This window comes from Sorghum bicolor, chromosome 6 (assembly GCF_000003195.3).
Source record: "Sorghum bicolor cultivar BTx623 chromosome 6, Sorghum_bicolor_NCBIv3, whole genome shotgun sequence".
In the NCBI taxonomy this organism is placed as follows: domain Eukaryota; kingdom Viridiplantae; phylum Streptophyta; class Magnoliopsida; order Poales; family Poaceae; genus Sorghum; species Sorghum bicolor.
In genome coordinates this window covers 55920016-55933734 of record NC_012875.2, presented here as the reverse complement: position 1 = coordinate 55933734, position 13719 = coordinate 55920016, and the positions used below count along the sequence as shown (strand labels likewise).

Genomic DNA, 13719 nt, shown 5'->3' with positions numbered 1-13719 from the left:
ACAACTTTTGTATGTAAAATGGGCAGTGGTAGCGCTGTTGTTTCTCTTGTTTCTTTTCCTCTTTTGTTCCCTACCTGGTTTATATGTTGTATAGCCATGTAAATAAAGCTACTGAAAAAAATCAGGTTAACCTCAAAGAAAGTCGCACCTCACAATCTGTTGCTGCCATAGTGTTTCCTGTGGAGTTAGTGCTGACGCCGAACTGAATATCACAAGAAAAACTGAGGCGTATTTATATTATTATAGCCAAATCATCATCATGTACCGTCTTTATGTCCAGTGATAACTGACAAGATGTGTCCATTATAGTTTGTTTAACTCTGTCGATGATGGTGGTGGAGTGTTGGAATGATCTCTTTGACGCTCGGCTTGATGCTTTCTGAAATTAAAATAGGGTTTATAGAAACTTCTGCATGGCGCTTGTGACTACTCTGAGGGGGGAGAAAACAAGACGAGCGCAAGGAATGGCAATCCATTTCTCAGATGACATAGAAATAATAATATATAGCCATCGACTGGCTACACTATTATTCGGTACTCCTGTTAGTCATGCATGCACCAAGGTGAAGGTGAAGTCTAGAGGATGCACGGAAGTCTAAAGCCTTTGTGAGACGTTGGTTCTTGGATGACGCACACACACGATCACTTGAGATAGGAGAGAACTTTGTGCCTGAAGCTTCCCGAGTTGTTCTTGACGAAAGGATAGGGAAATAAGGTTTGAAAGTTGCGGTTGTGCGAAGTCATTGTCCTGGTGACTTGTGCTGCTAACGAAAAATAAAATTTTATCCAACCTAAGCTAGCTCATCATTATTTGATGTTGGATTCTCCAGGTGGTGTGTCAGTGCGACGACCTTGACATGTTGGCCACTCACTCGCGCCTACGCCACTTCGGGGCAATCAAACAACGCACTCACAAAAGTTGAAACACCACTCACAAATAGACAATAAAATATTTATGATTTCACAATGAGCAACAATATTAAATCTACAGATTCAAATACAGATATTTAGACTTGTTCTAAATTTGAATTGAAAACACAAAGTTCATGACATAACATCAAATAAATTGCTATAGTCCTTCATAATATGTAAAATAAAGTCTACGATATGCAGGTTCCCACCATGCATGTCTCACGGTACCACTAGACGACTAGGCTTCGGCCTTGTTTAGTTCCCAAAAAATTTTGCAAAATTTTTCAGATTTTCCGTCACATCGAATCTTTAGACAAATGCATGAAGTATTAAATATAGATAAAAATAAAAACTAATTACACAGTTTGGTCGAAATTGACGAGACGAATCTTTTGAGCCTAGTTAGTCCATGATTGGACAATATTTGTCAAATACAAACGAAAAAGCTACAGTGTCGATTTTGCAAAATATTTTGGAACTAAACAAGGCCTTCGAACCACGCCGAGCCTTCTTGCGTTCCCTTTGTTCAGCATCAGCAAGAATGAGCATAGCCACAACCAAATCATCATCATCATCTGATTCCTCTTCCTCCCACCATTGCTCAAAAAAATCATCATCATCATCATCGGTAAACACCATCTGCAGTAAAGGAAATAATAAGATCCATGAACAACATAATATTTTTAAAAAGGAACACATAAATAGCCCTCATTGCTAACACATATACCTTTACATTGGAGTCCAATGTGTTGACATCAGAAAAAATAATCTTCTGTTCTTGCTCCCACATCAACTTCCTTTCCTTAATAGCAACCTTGCGCTCCTCAATCGATGCCTTGCGCTCTTGCATCTTCTTGTACTCCTGCCATCTAGCTTCTCTATTTTTTTCCTTTTCAATAAGCAATTTCTCAAGCATCCCTGCATACTTATATTCTTTCCCTCCCTTTTTCACCTTCCCCTTTGCTTGCTTCCTCCCCATAGGCCTTTTCACACTACACAAGGATGACTCAGGAGTTTGGCACTTGCCACTATCATTATCTTCTTGATCAAGAACATCAATTGAGTTTGAGTTGCTTGTTCTAGGCCTTTTGGAGGACGGAACAGCTGTGAACTTGGCATATTTCCTAACCTTCAACCAACAATGATTGAAAGTGAAACCCTTCTTGTTTGGCTCCTTGTCTGCATATATAGTTTGTGCTTCTAGCACCTGAAAGCAAAGACACGTGTGAGTCAGCATGTTTGGTATATTAATGAATTGATCCATGCCTAACCTTCAATATGAAAGGATTTCTTACATGTTCCTGGAAAGACACACCACTAGGATGGCGATGCTCAACTTCCTCAAAATAACCCTGAAACTTCTGCACCTCCTTGTAAATTATGCCCCACCGATGCTTAAGAGAGTTAGCAGTCCTAGTAGATTCAAATTTCTTGTTGGCATGGTAGTTATCATGAATTCGCTTCCAATAAGCTTCACCAGGTTGCTCATTTCCAGTGATAGGATCCGTGCTAATATTCTCCCATGACTCACATAGTTGGATATCCTCTTGCGCAGAGTAGTTGGCCGCACAGCTTGCCTTCATTTTGGATGCACTAGGTTCACTACAAACTGATGAAATATCAATATCATCAATCTCAATGTCCTCGGACATCACCCTTGACCCCTGACCTTCTTTCCACATATCTCCAGCTGTGGAAACCACAATCAAGAAAAAAACAGCTCATACATGAACTATTCAGATCCAATCTCACTGACTTCTAATATCTCAAGTACATATATTTCATTCCATGTCGCTACAAATATGCCAGCAATGCAAATGCAATAATATCTTATAAATAAAAAATAAATTTCAATCAATATTGCATTCCCAAATGATAGCACCAAATATTTTATTGGATTTCATTTTGGCATCAAGGGTTCGTATACATCTACTATGATCTCCACAAAAACCAGCAAAAAAGACAAACTACATGAAGAAAGCTGATAGCTGAAGATGAGGACCGCACGTGGGGGATCGGAGTCGGACATGAACTTCTGCGCAACAGGGATCCCTGTATCTCTCTTGCTCTGCTTTCCAAGCCTGTACTGCGCAACAGGGATGAGGAGCTGGGAGCACGAACCAGCACCAGGCAAAGAGATACACGCACAACATTTACACATGAATTTGCAGAGAAGAGATCGGAGCAGGTACCTGCAGATGAGATGAGGACCGCACGCGGGGGATCGGACCTGGAGCACGCGGAGACGGACGACGCGCGGAGGAAGAGCGCGGGAAAACTCTGGGCGCGCGCGGGACTAGGCGGCCGCGCGCGGGAAAGTTTAGCTGGGGAGGGAAAAAAACGGATCCAATCCCATGATGGGAGCGCTGGAACTGATGTTGTTTTTTCTTTGGCTTTCAAATCTGAGTATGGGAGCCCAAGTAAGGTTTTGCATAGTTGCTCTAAATCTAATAAAATTTAAGTGACTTGGTGGGATGTATAGTCTCTTTGTCCTTTTTTAATTATCGTTCTCACTTCTCAAAGAGTTAATTAAACACTTAAACATAAGAAGTACGCAACTTTGACTAAACATATAAAAAAAATTAAATTATATACATATAATTAGTATCATTAGATAGATCATTGAATCTATTTAAATTTACTTAAAGTATAGATATTGTTGATATTTTTTAGAAATCTAACAAACTTGACAGGCGATGGCGACCACAACAATGGGGAATCGTCTCGTCCTTCCTAGAGGACTGGAGGCACCATTTCGGTGAACCAGCTAGGGTCTTGTTTAGTTCCTAAAAAATTTTGCAAAATTGTTTAGATTCCCCGTCACATCGAATCGAATCTTTAGACGCATGCATGGAGTATTAAATATAGACGAAAATAAAAACTAATTGCATAGTTTGGTCGGAATTGATGAGATGAATCTTTTGAGTCTAGTTAGTACATAATTGGACAATATTTGTCACAAACAAACGAAAGTGCTACAGTACCTATTTTGTAAAAATTTTTGGAACTAAACAAGGCCTACATGTGAAACAAAAACCGTAATTATGACGTTTAAGTATGCATATGCTAGTCTTCGCCTCCTTGTGTAATCCACCTCCATATGTATACCACAGTACCAAAGTTCGCATCCCTGATGGGTACAAAATTCACCAAACCTGCTATTCCAAATTCAAAAAATGAAGTGAGCAGTACTCCGTACGTCAGGAAGGAAAAGAAAAACAAATCTGAACTTGCAAAAACAAATCTAAACCTGCAGATTTCTCAGTACTCATAATTCTGAGGATTCTGGTAGCAGTCAAAGCTAATCCATCAAAATATGTTCAGCTTCCCCTCACACCAACCTGATCGATCCAAAATCAACCAAACATAGTGCCGCAAACTCAGAAGATGTTGTAATTAAGATAAAATAAAAATTAAAAATAAGGAAAATCTTGAGGTTTTGCATTCTATTATGTCAGAATGCGTAAGTATATCATCCAGAATCTTGAGATACAAATTTGTAGAGCCCATAAGCCGTACAACATACAGGGGTAGCATTACATGTACACACAACATAGCAATACATAGGAGTAACATGAACCCTCTTTGAGTCATCAACGATTGTAACAAGGTTAAGTGTTGAGATTCTGGAACAGCTCAGGCAGATGGGCATTCGTGAGCTTGGTCCGCTTTGTGATCTCACGCTGCTTCTTCTTGGGCTTAGCCTTGGGTTTCACGCCATTGATCTGGGCAGCTGCTCGTCGTTTGGCAGTATTGGTCATGGGCTTGAAACCGTTTCTCTGTAGCTCCTTCTCTATGTCGACCATATCACGTGGTAGCTCTATTTCACGGAAGAGCTGCTTCAGGTCATCATCAACCTTGATCTTCGCTTTTGGATCATTAGGGTATACAATGTCCTCCTGGGAGTCCATGTTTGATAACAGCCAAACCTCACCTGCAGCCTTCAGAGCCTAGAGCACAGAAAATACTCAAAATTATGCAAATCTGTTTAAATATAAATAGTAGAACATTCAGCTTGGCTGGTCAAGTACATTGGTGGACATTGGACCACCAACAAAATAAAATATTAGGCAAACTACATCAAACACCTCATTAGCAAAGACAGCACAACAGATGTCTAGTAAAGCCAATACATGGGCTCACTGACTAAACTCAGCCACACTGGGTACCTTTGTGATTATAGAGCATGTAGTGCTAACTTGGAGTTATTATTTTAGTAGCATTGTTGCTGTTAACTAGTTGGGCACCTTTAAGAACAGTGTCTGCATCACATTGTGTTCAGAAACATCTCAATTATCTGATGAGGAGAATTAGGGTCACCTGCAAATCTTCCAATACATTTGGATATGCATCCTTCACTTCCACAACAGCAAGACCTTCTGGGAACTTCCTAATCAAAACAAGCAGTTGATCTTTTCCCTTCAGGTCATGCTTGGACTGCACAAATACGAACACCAAATCAACACATGAGATCTCAGAAGTCAGAACTAGTTCAACTGCAAGCAATAATATAACAAAGTACAGAACTCTTTAGACACATAATTCCAATACAACATACTTAATCAATTATAGATTGCTGTCATAGACGTTTCATAAGTTACAGTGTGCAAGTCAGACAGTACGGGAGGTGACTAGGACCTAGGTCCTAGGCAGCTAGACCCAGAGCCTCAACTTATGGCAGGACGCAGTTGCAAGTAGCAGAGAAGACGAAGGGAGCCAGGTACAGAAGGAGAGAGTTAAGAAGAAGAAGCTGATGACTGCATCGCCTATTCCTAGCCTGCCAACTATGCCAAAGTTGCAGCAGACGGATGGCCACCTTTTAAAACAAATAACTATAATACAACCCCCACATGTGTCAACTGGAGGAAAATTTTGCTGACTAGGACAGATAGTAAAAACATTCCACATGAAAATGTAGGGATGACAAGTGATTTCCATGCTACTAATCAAATGATTCAGAATTGGCTAAGGTTATAGAAAGAGAGCAAATATGATCACTCACGTAAAAAGTATTAACAAATGGGTAATTTAAATTAACTATGGACAAAAATAAGCACAAATTAATTTACCTTGTAAGAGAAACGCCTCCCATCATAGCTTACTTTGGGGTTGTTTCTCAAGCTGTCAAAGACAGCTTTATTACCATGGATATCGACATAAGTTGCATCATTTATCTGTTCTGCAGTAAAAGCTTGTCTTGTCTGCAAATTCAGAAGATACAACAATCAGGATTCACAAACTAGATGCAGCATCAAAATACATAATGAGAGTTTGGATGATATTTGTTTTGCTGTCCCTTGTGACGATGTCAGTAGCTTCTACCACTACGTCAAGATTAATCAACCATAGTAGAAATCATTGCAGGGTCATTCTAATCTTTTAAACATTGGGCTGAAGTGCTTAATTCTAGTAACAGCAAAAGTAACCAAAACATTACATTCAAGTCTGTAAAGGTGTGTAATCATATAACACTTGACAATTCATGTGCAACATGCATGCAAATATAACCACCACAGTATTTCTTACCTGTCACTACATACCAACTTAATCTATTCCAGAAATTTCACTATATATTGCAAGGGCTTAATACAGAATAAGCAGCATATAAACATTCTAGATTACAGGCTATACATAGCAAGATTTACAATCTAACATGTGAAAAAAGGTATACAAGCAAGGCTAGAAATAGGGTCAAAACAGGATGGACCACTGCAACTTATACCCTTTAACAAACAACAATAGCAATAACACTTCTGATAGCAGAAAAAGCATAAAAGCCAGAAGTACTATCTACTGAGTCAGGGTTTCAATAAACAAAAAAATATGGAATAATTAATTAGACATGAAATCATGAATTATACCAGCTCCTGGCATAAAAAAAACTGAATTAGAATGAGGATTTGCAGGATCAATTACAATTTGTGAGGCCATAAGGGAGGAATCATCTCTTGAATTTGCAGTTATATGAAAAGAGAAATGGAAGAAATCTGTAGCATAGCGAGAAAATACCTTGTAAAGCAGTTCAATGACAAGTTTGATCTGTGCTCCGACAGGAGATTTCCTAATCGAATTGATGTGCTGCAGCCTTTCTGTATCATTCGAAAACTTAACAGGTTGTGATGGCCTTGCTGGAACGTTGGGAGCATGTGCTGGTTGGGCCCTGTGCTTTGGCTTTGAGCTCGAAGCAGCTATGCTCGCCAAAGATGACTGGCATCTCTCCTGCTGTTGCTTAAATCTGGAGAGGCTATCCTTGAGATCCATCTAAAAAATGGGGAACATGCTCGTAAGCAAAAGGCAGATAAACAAGTGCAAACAGCTTCATGAGCAAGAAAAATAATAGTCCAACATAACGCTCCGGTGCTCTTAACAAGACCAAACTAATTATCTGCCTGTCAGTTGGTTGTTTCTCGAGGATTTGACATCAAATAGATGTCTATTTCGGTATTTTCCTCTTCCCACCCCCATCTTCTTGCTCCTTAGCGCTCATGGCACCACCTCTGCTGCGCTCAGCCAGGAGAGAAGCACCGTCCCGTGCTACTAAACTTGCCAAATCCCAGTACCCGGACGCCTTCAAGACACCTAACCCTAGAACCGACCCCGGCCGCCGGACGGAGCTCCATACCCGCTGAACCCCGCATGAAAACCGAGGTAACTTACCCCGGTCGCAGCGTCCGTGCGCCCCCCGCTCGTCTGAGGCCGTGCGCGGATGGAGCGGACCGCGCTCCGCGCTGCCGGGACGGTGGTGCTCGTGCTCGTGCTCGTGCTCTCCGGCAGGCAGGGCGGAGATGGGGAATCGGCTTGAGAAGAAAAAATGAGACGAGACTTTTTTTGTTGTTGTTGTTCGGAAAGAAGACGACTAGAGGGGACTTGAGAAAACAGAGGCTGCGGAGCCGCATAATTTGTAGGCCGACATTGGGCCGTATTCCTCTATGGGCTTACCTATTCTGACACGGATTCTCGCGTCTCTACTCATCCATCGCCTTCGCCATTGCTGCTCCCGCCGCCACCGTGAGCTCTCCCTTCCTCGTCGGGATTCGGGAATCACCCTGAAGGACGACGCATCTTGTTCCTCCTCGTCGCTACAAGGGACGAGGAATGCAGGGCAAGGCGGCGGCGGAGGGAAGCTCAGTTTAGTGGAGCAGGACCTCGATCTCACCTGAACCTGATTTGGTGGACTTGGACTGCTTTTGCCGAGCCTTTCCTCGTCGGCGCAGGGATGGTCCGGACGGGCGGACGGAGTACAGGAGTAGGACGGGTACGATTTAGTTTACTCCGAAATTCAAAAACTTTTCAAAATTTCACGTCACATCAAATCTTGTGGCACATGCATTAAGCATTGAATATAGAAAAAACAAAACTAATTACACAGTTTGTCTGTAATTTACAAGACGAATCTTTTGAGCTTAGTTAGTTTATGATTGGACAATATTTGCCACAAACAAACGAAAATGCTACAATGTCAAAATCCAAAATCTTTTCACATATTGTTGTTGAGAGGCCCGTGCCTTCGCAAACAGTGCACAAAGAAAGAAGGATTCAGGCATTGATTAATCCAAAAAAAATCAAGATTCTACGTCACTCAAATCTTGCGATACATATATAAAGTATTAAATATAGATAAAAATAACTAATTATATAGTTTGCATATAATTTGCAAGACGAATCTTTTAAACATATTTAGTCCATAATTAGATAATAATTATCAAATACAAACAAAAGCGCTACAGTGTCAAAATCAAAATAAAAATCTAAACAAGGCCTCATTTGAAAGTCGTTGACGATCGTTTTATGATCGATGTATCCACACATAAAAATATAGATGGACGCAAAGGATAATGACCTATTTTATCGGGATCTGCCTCGACCTTCTTTTATAGTGGGATTGAGAATAGTAGCTTGATCAATGTTGGAGTTGAGGGAACTTTAATGCACGCAGAGAGAAACTCCAACGAAGTTGGATCAAGAGTGGCTTGAAAGGATCTCAAAGAAACTGAATCTGAAGCCAAAATTCAGGTTTTAAGTTTACCATATCGATTGGTCACCTAACCATCTCGTGACACTTGTGCCATATTTTGTGTTTGGTCCACCCGACTATGTAGTAAGGATCATGTGTGGACGAGCGGATGACCTAGCGACAATGTTCAAGTATCAATTCAAGGTGGACATGCTTAATAGAGTGAGCATGCTTAATAGAGTGTGTGGTATGATCCTATGACACCTTGGTGGGTCTGGCAGATCATCCAATGACAACAATATCCAAGGGTCAATTCAACTTGGATATGCTTAATGTTGAGCATGATATGCATCGTATGATCCACTTGGCACCTTAAAGGGCTATAATGAAACATCTCGCGAAGGATGTTTAGACATCTTCAACCTTCAACACTGATTGTTGAGACAAATAGGAAGAACGATGTCGACGGATGATCCAATGTCCCTAAGTGAGACATGGCGAATTGCGTGGTGATTATATTTCTCAACAATATTTTTTCAGTGGCTAGTACCTTACCCTTGGGCTATATATATCTCTCCAACCTAGACAATTACAAACATATTGAATGGCTAGTGCCACACCCTTGGGCACTTTGATGCACGCGCAAGGATAGTTCAAGTCAATAGGACTACTTGGCGGTCTTAGTGTGCATCTTAATTTTGTGCTCTTAGCTTGAAGGATCTCAAAGAAGTTGAAACGAATGATTTCATACTTGAAATGAAGCCAAAATTCAAGTTCTAAGTTCACTGTATATATAGATTGACCAAGGCCATCTCATCATCTCATGACAATGTGCTATATTTTGTGTTCGGTAGTGCTGCCCACCCGACAAATGTGACAATATTTAAGGGTCAACTCAAGCTCGACATGCCTAATAGAATGTGTCGTTTGATCTAATGGTGTCTTGGTGGATATGGCAAATCATCCAATGGTATTGTGCAATGACTAATTCAACTTGGACATGCTTAATGGTATATGTCATATGATTTTCTTGGCATAATTAGTGGCTGCAATGAAACATCTCGTGAGGAATATTTAGACATCCTTGACATTGATCGTTCGAAAACAGGAAGAACAATTGTCACTCGACGATCCCCTATCCCTCACCGTAAGGCACATTGCTTGGTGTTGATTTTGTCACTAGCTTTTTCCTAATAGCTAGTAAAGACCATTGGGCTATATCTCTCTCCGCAACCCAGATGGTTACATACATAGTGAATGGCTAGTATGTCACCCTTGGACACTTTGATGCACACACAAAGGTAGTTCAACTCATTAGGAGTGCTTACGAGCGCTCTTAGTGTGCATCTTTCATGCTCTTAGCTTGATGGTCAATTAAGTGAAGAATAACAACATGTTACTCTAGGGGTTTATAAGTTCCTAGACACCCCAGTGGAGGATTAGGTGGTCTTCTCGGTGAAGATACTACTGCAAAGCTCTTAAAGGTGTGCTTGGTTTAAGATCTACCAATCTAGAATGGAGAATGGGTACTTCAAGTTGATATCGAGCCTTGGCGAGTCATGGGAGCTCACCTATTAGTGAGTACTCCAACTTAGATCAGAGAGTAGTGTCAACTACTCAACACCATGGGGGAAATTCTAGTTGTTTGGTGATACGAATCACAACATCTACTTGCAGATGTTGAGTAAGTTGCCGATCTATAACCTTGTGTATCAATGGTGGTCAGGTATGTCCTTGCCAAAACATCACCATCCACCACCAATATTCATCCCACCCTAGGTGACTTGGATTACCTCTGAAACCTCAAAATGTGACAAATATGAGGATATCATTTTTCATCAGTCAATGTGCACTTTAAATGAGGCCCTCGAATGCGGTCACTGTAGCACTATGCGGCCCCCTTGACCCTTGATGACTCCTTTTGACATTTACATTGGGGAACATATGACAACTCCTTCTAACTTCTATTTGCTATTATCCATGAACATCAACATTTAAATAGTCGAACATATGAACAATGCTCAACATTCCCTATCATACCCAAGTTCATTCGGGTTTATATGTTGTTTCCTATTTATGCGATTTCCTTTGAAATTAACCATTCTTGCTACAATTGCCACTTATGTCAACCATGCTACAAACTTGTAACCGAGATTGCTTCCCAATCCCTATACACCTGTACTAGGGGCAGATCTATGCTGAGATCAGTGGATGTGGGCCACCCGATCGAAAACAAAAAATAGTAACTATAATCAAATTTCCACCATATTCATATTCACGTCTTTACGGTAGAAATCCACACATCCACAAGTCAAGCCTACTGCTTGTACTACCTTGTTTTTTTACACTGTACTACCTGATTGCTGGTTGGTTCTCAGGCCTTTTTTCTATGGATAAAAAGTTTTGGTCACTATAATACTTTCGTTTGTATTCGGTAATTATTATCTAATCATAGATTAACTAGGTTTAAAAGATTCGTCTCGCAAATTACAGATAAATTATATAATTAGTTATTTTTATCTATATTTAATATTTTATGCATATGCTACGAGATTTGATATGATAAAAAATCTTAATTTTTTTTTTGAATTTTGGGTGTAACTAAACAAGTTGAAAAGGAAGCTGAAACTGAAACCACAAATCAATTTGCCGTTGCGGCCTTGCTTGTTCACTCCACAGACGATCCGGGAGCGGCGCGGCTCCGTATCCAGACTCGTGGAGGTGGAGACAACTGGCAGGTCAGCACGAGCTAGCGGCAGACCGGTTCAGACGTCCACTCGATTACACACCCTCCGTGTGTGGCCGCGCGCACGTGTCACCTGACCCGCTCCGCGGCTGCTGGGGGCCCAGCCCACGGGGCCTCGTGTCGTGTCTCCGGGTTCCGGTGCCGGTGATCCTAGGACGTGCACACGTGGGCCCAAGGCCACGGCCGACCAGGCAGGGTGGCCTCTGACCGGCAGGCTACCATCCACCACAGCTCGGCCCACAGGGCGGCAAGCCGACGAGCGATCCCACAGAGACTCTGAGCAGGTCAACCAGCAACAGCTCTCCACCGCTCGCGCCCGGCCGCCCCATTTTTTTCGCTACACGCACGGACTTGTTTACATGCCAAAAGAGATTTTAGATTTTGCTACAGTAGCATTTTCGTTTGTTTATAGCAATTATTGTCTAATCATGGACTAACTAGTATCAAAAGATTCGTCTCGTGATTTATAGTTATACTGTGCAATTAGTTTTTATTTTTATCTATATTTAATGCTTTATGCATGTGCCGAAAGATTCGATGTGACAGAGAATCTTAATTTTTTTTTGGTTTTTGAGTGAACTAAACAATGCCCAAACAAAACAAAAGGGAAAATGTGTTGTTCGTTCCGTAGCCAGCCACGCACGCTTCGTTCCGAATAAATCTCACGGAGATAAATTACGCCAGCATAATGGTCGCCACGCTGTCCTGGAGTACGTAGGAGTATGCTTGTAGCTTAGCGAGTGGCTGCTTGCCTGAATCTGCCAGAGCAAGAATTGGCACGGCTTAACACGACAACAGCTGCTGTTTTCTTGGACTAGCTGGACAAAGCGATGTGTCGTTTCCAAGCATTTTTCTTGTTTTTAGTCCCTGTGTCTTTCAAAACTTAAATTCTTAGAACCTATGCTACTTAAAATTTTTAAAAGTCTAACCAACTTTAATAAAACCTTGTCTTCTAAAAATATATTCTATAATAAATCTAATACTACTAATTTGGTACTATAAATTTTAGTATTTTTTTTAGAAACTCAATCAAATTTTTTTTAAAAAAAATGACTTGAGATAACTTTAGAAATTAAAATTTTCAGAGATAAATGAAGTATTGAAAGAGATTGCTTACATCCATATACTATTGTTGAGCTGGTTTTTCCGTAGATATTAGAAAACGAAAAACTGGCAGCCAAGGAAAAGACACATGAAAGTTATGGACAGCTTCTTCTTGCTTTAAGGATTGTTATTAAATCATGTGAAATGATAGACCATTATGCTGCTGCCTCCAGTGCACAGCTTTGTACGCCTGGAGATACTTGCCAAGGGGGAATGGCGGAGGAAGCTTCGTGGAAGCCTTCTAGCTGCTCGGGAGAGGAAAAAGGATAACCGAGATGAAATTAAAAAGAAAATAAAAAGGCAGCAAGTCAGTCCACGATTTTCAAACGTTGTTTTTGTGCTTTATTTTAAAATAAGCATTTTGAGCTCACTTAAGTCGTGTCACATTGCCTAACTTAAAGTGCCTTTTTCTACTCAAGATAGATACAACAACAGAGAATGAGTCGTCTCACCAAAAATAAATAAGGGAAACAAGGAAAAATAAATAAACAAACAAAACAGAACAAAGCACGATTAATGTGATGCTAACTTGCATAGCATGCACAATGGAGATTAATGCTTATTACCGTCCTTACTAAGGCGGTCTTTGGCAGTAGACCTTTTAATCTAATTTATTTGTCAAGGCAATCTATTTATTTATTAATCTCAAGGATATGATAATACTTCTCATAAACATGAAGTACCGTATATAAAAATTAATGCGTACACATTTGACACGCTATTGAATCCTACATGGATGCGACCGACCACAAATTCGCCGATACCTTGATTCGCCAATAATAAATAAGAGATATCAGCTTCATATATTGAAATCATACCGTTGAGCTTTGTTAGTGTCAAACAGTGTTAATAGAACAAAAACTATCTGTTAATATCTCTTATTTATTATCTGATAAAATTCTATTATGAAGCTGTTGATATCTATTACAACCATATAAACACCTTGTATGAGCTATTTGTCGATATCTATTTTGGAGTATCAATGTGTCATCGTAAAAAATCT

The 13719-nt window shown here is 40.5% G+C and overlaps 2 protein-coding genes across 6 annotated transcripts; both read right to left on the bottom strand.

The window, feature by feature from the left end:
• LOC8063945 (glutathione S-transferase T3) lies at positions 1281–3348 on the bottom strand. Of its 4 annotated transcripts, none has more exons than XM_021463680.1 (5): positions 3105–3331; positions 2920–2998; positions 2208–2602; positions 1640–2119; positions 1281–1551 (listed from the first exon to the last, which is right to left on the bottom strand). In XM_021463680.1, the coding sequence occupies exons 2-5, from the start codon at positions 2939–2941 to the stop codon at positions 1315–1317; spliced, it is 1134 nt and encodes a 377-aa protein (XP_021319355.1). In that variant the 5' UTR covers positions 2942–2998; positions 3105–3331; the 3' UTR covers positions 1281–1314. The 4 variants fall into 4 exon arrangements, with proteins under 4 accessions (XP_021319355.1, XP_021319354.1, XP_002447070.2 ...); XM_021463679.1 differs by having other exon boundaries at positions 2920–2993; XM_002447025.2 differs by lacking the exon at positions 2920–2998 and having other exon boundaries at positions 3105–3348.
• On the bottom strand, positions 4301–8114 carry LOC8072318. 2 transcript variants are annotated; one of them, XM_021463884.1, is made up of 5 exons: positions 7852–8114; positions 6922–7173; positions 5982–6113; positions 5233–5349; positions 4301–4862 (listed from the first exon to the last, which is right to left on the bottom strand). In XM_021463884.1, exons 2-5 carry the CDS (start codon positions 7171–7173, stop codon positions 4524–4526), a joined length of 840 nt encoding a protein of 279 aa, XP_021319559.1. In that variant the 5' UTR covers positions 7852–8114; the 3' UTR covers positions 4301–4523. The 2 variants fall into 2 exon arrangements, with proteins under 2 accessions (XP_021319559.1, XP_002447069.1); XM_002447024.2 differs by lacking the exon at positions 7852–8114 and adding an exon at positions 7570–7814.

Excerpts from the sequence above, each read along its gene's own strand:
- LOC8063945 (XM_021463678.1), bottom strand. The coding sequence starts at position 3,073 with ATGTGTAAATGTTGTGCGTGTATCTCTTTGCCTGGTGCTGGTTCGTGC. Across the intron at positions 2,603-2,919 it reads GTCCGACTCCGATCCCCCAC|CTGGAGATATGTGGAAAGAA; the intron begins GTGCGGTCCTCA and ends TGGTTTCCACAG. Across the intron at positions 1,552-1,639 it reads CATTGGACTCCAATGTAAAG|ATGGTGTTTACCGATGATGA; the intron begins GTATATGTGTTA and ends CCTTTACTGCAG.
- LOC8072318 (XM_021463884.1), bottom strand. The coding sequence starts at position 7,173 with ATGGATCTCAAGGATAGCCTCTCCAGATTTAAGCAACAGCAGGAGAGA. Across the intron at positions 6,114-6,921 it reads TCATTGAACTGCTTTACAAG|ACAAGACAAGCTTTTACTGC; the intron begins GTATTTTCTCGC and ends CTGAATTTGCAG. Across the intron at positions 4,863-5,232 it reads ATGTATTGGAAGATTTGCAG|GCTCTGAAGGCTGCAGGTGA; the intron begins GTGACCCTAATT and ends TCTGTGCTCTAG.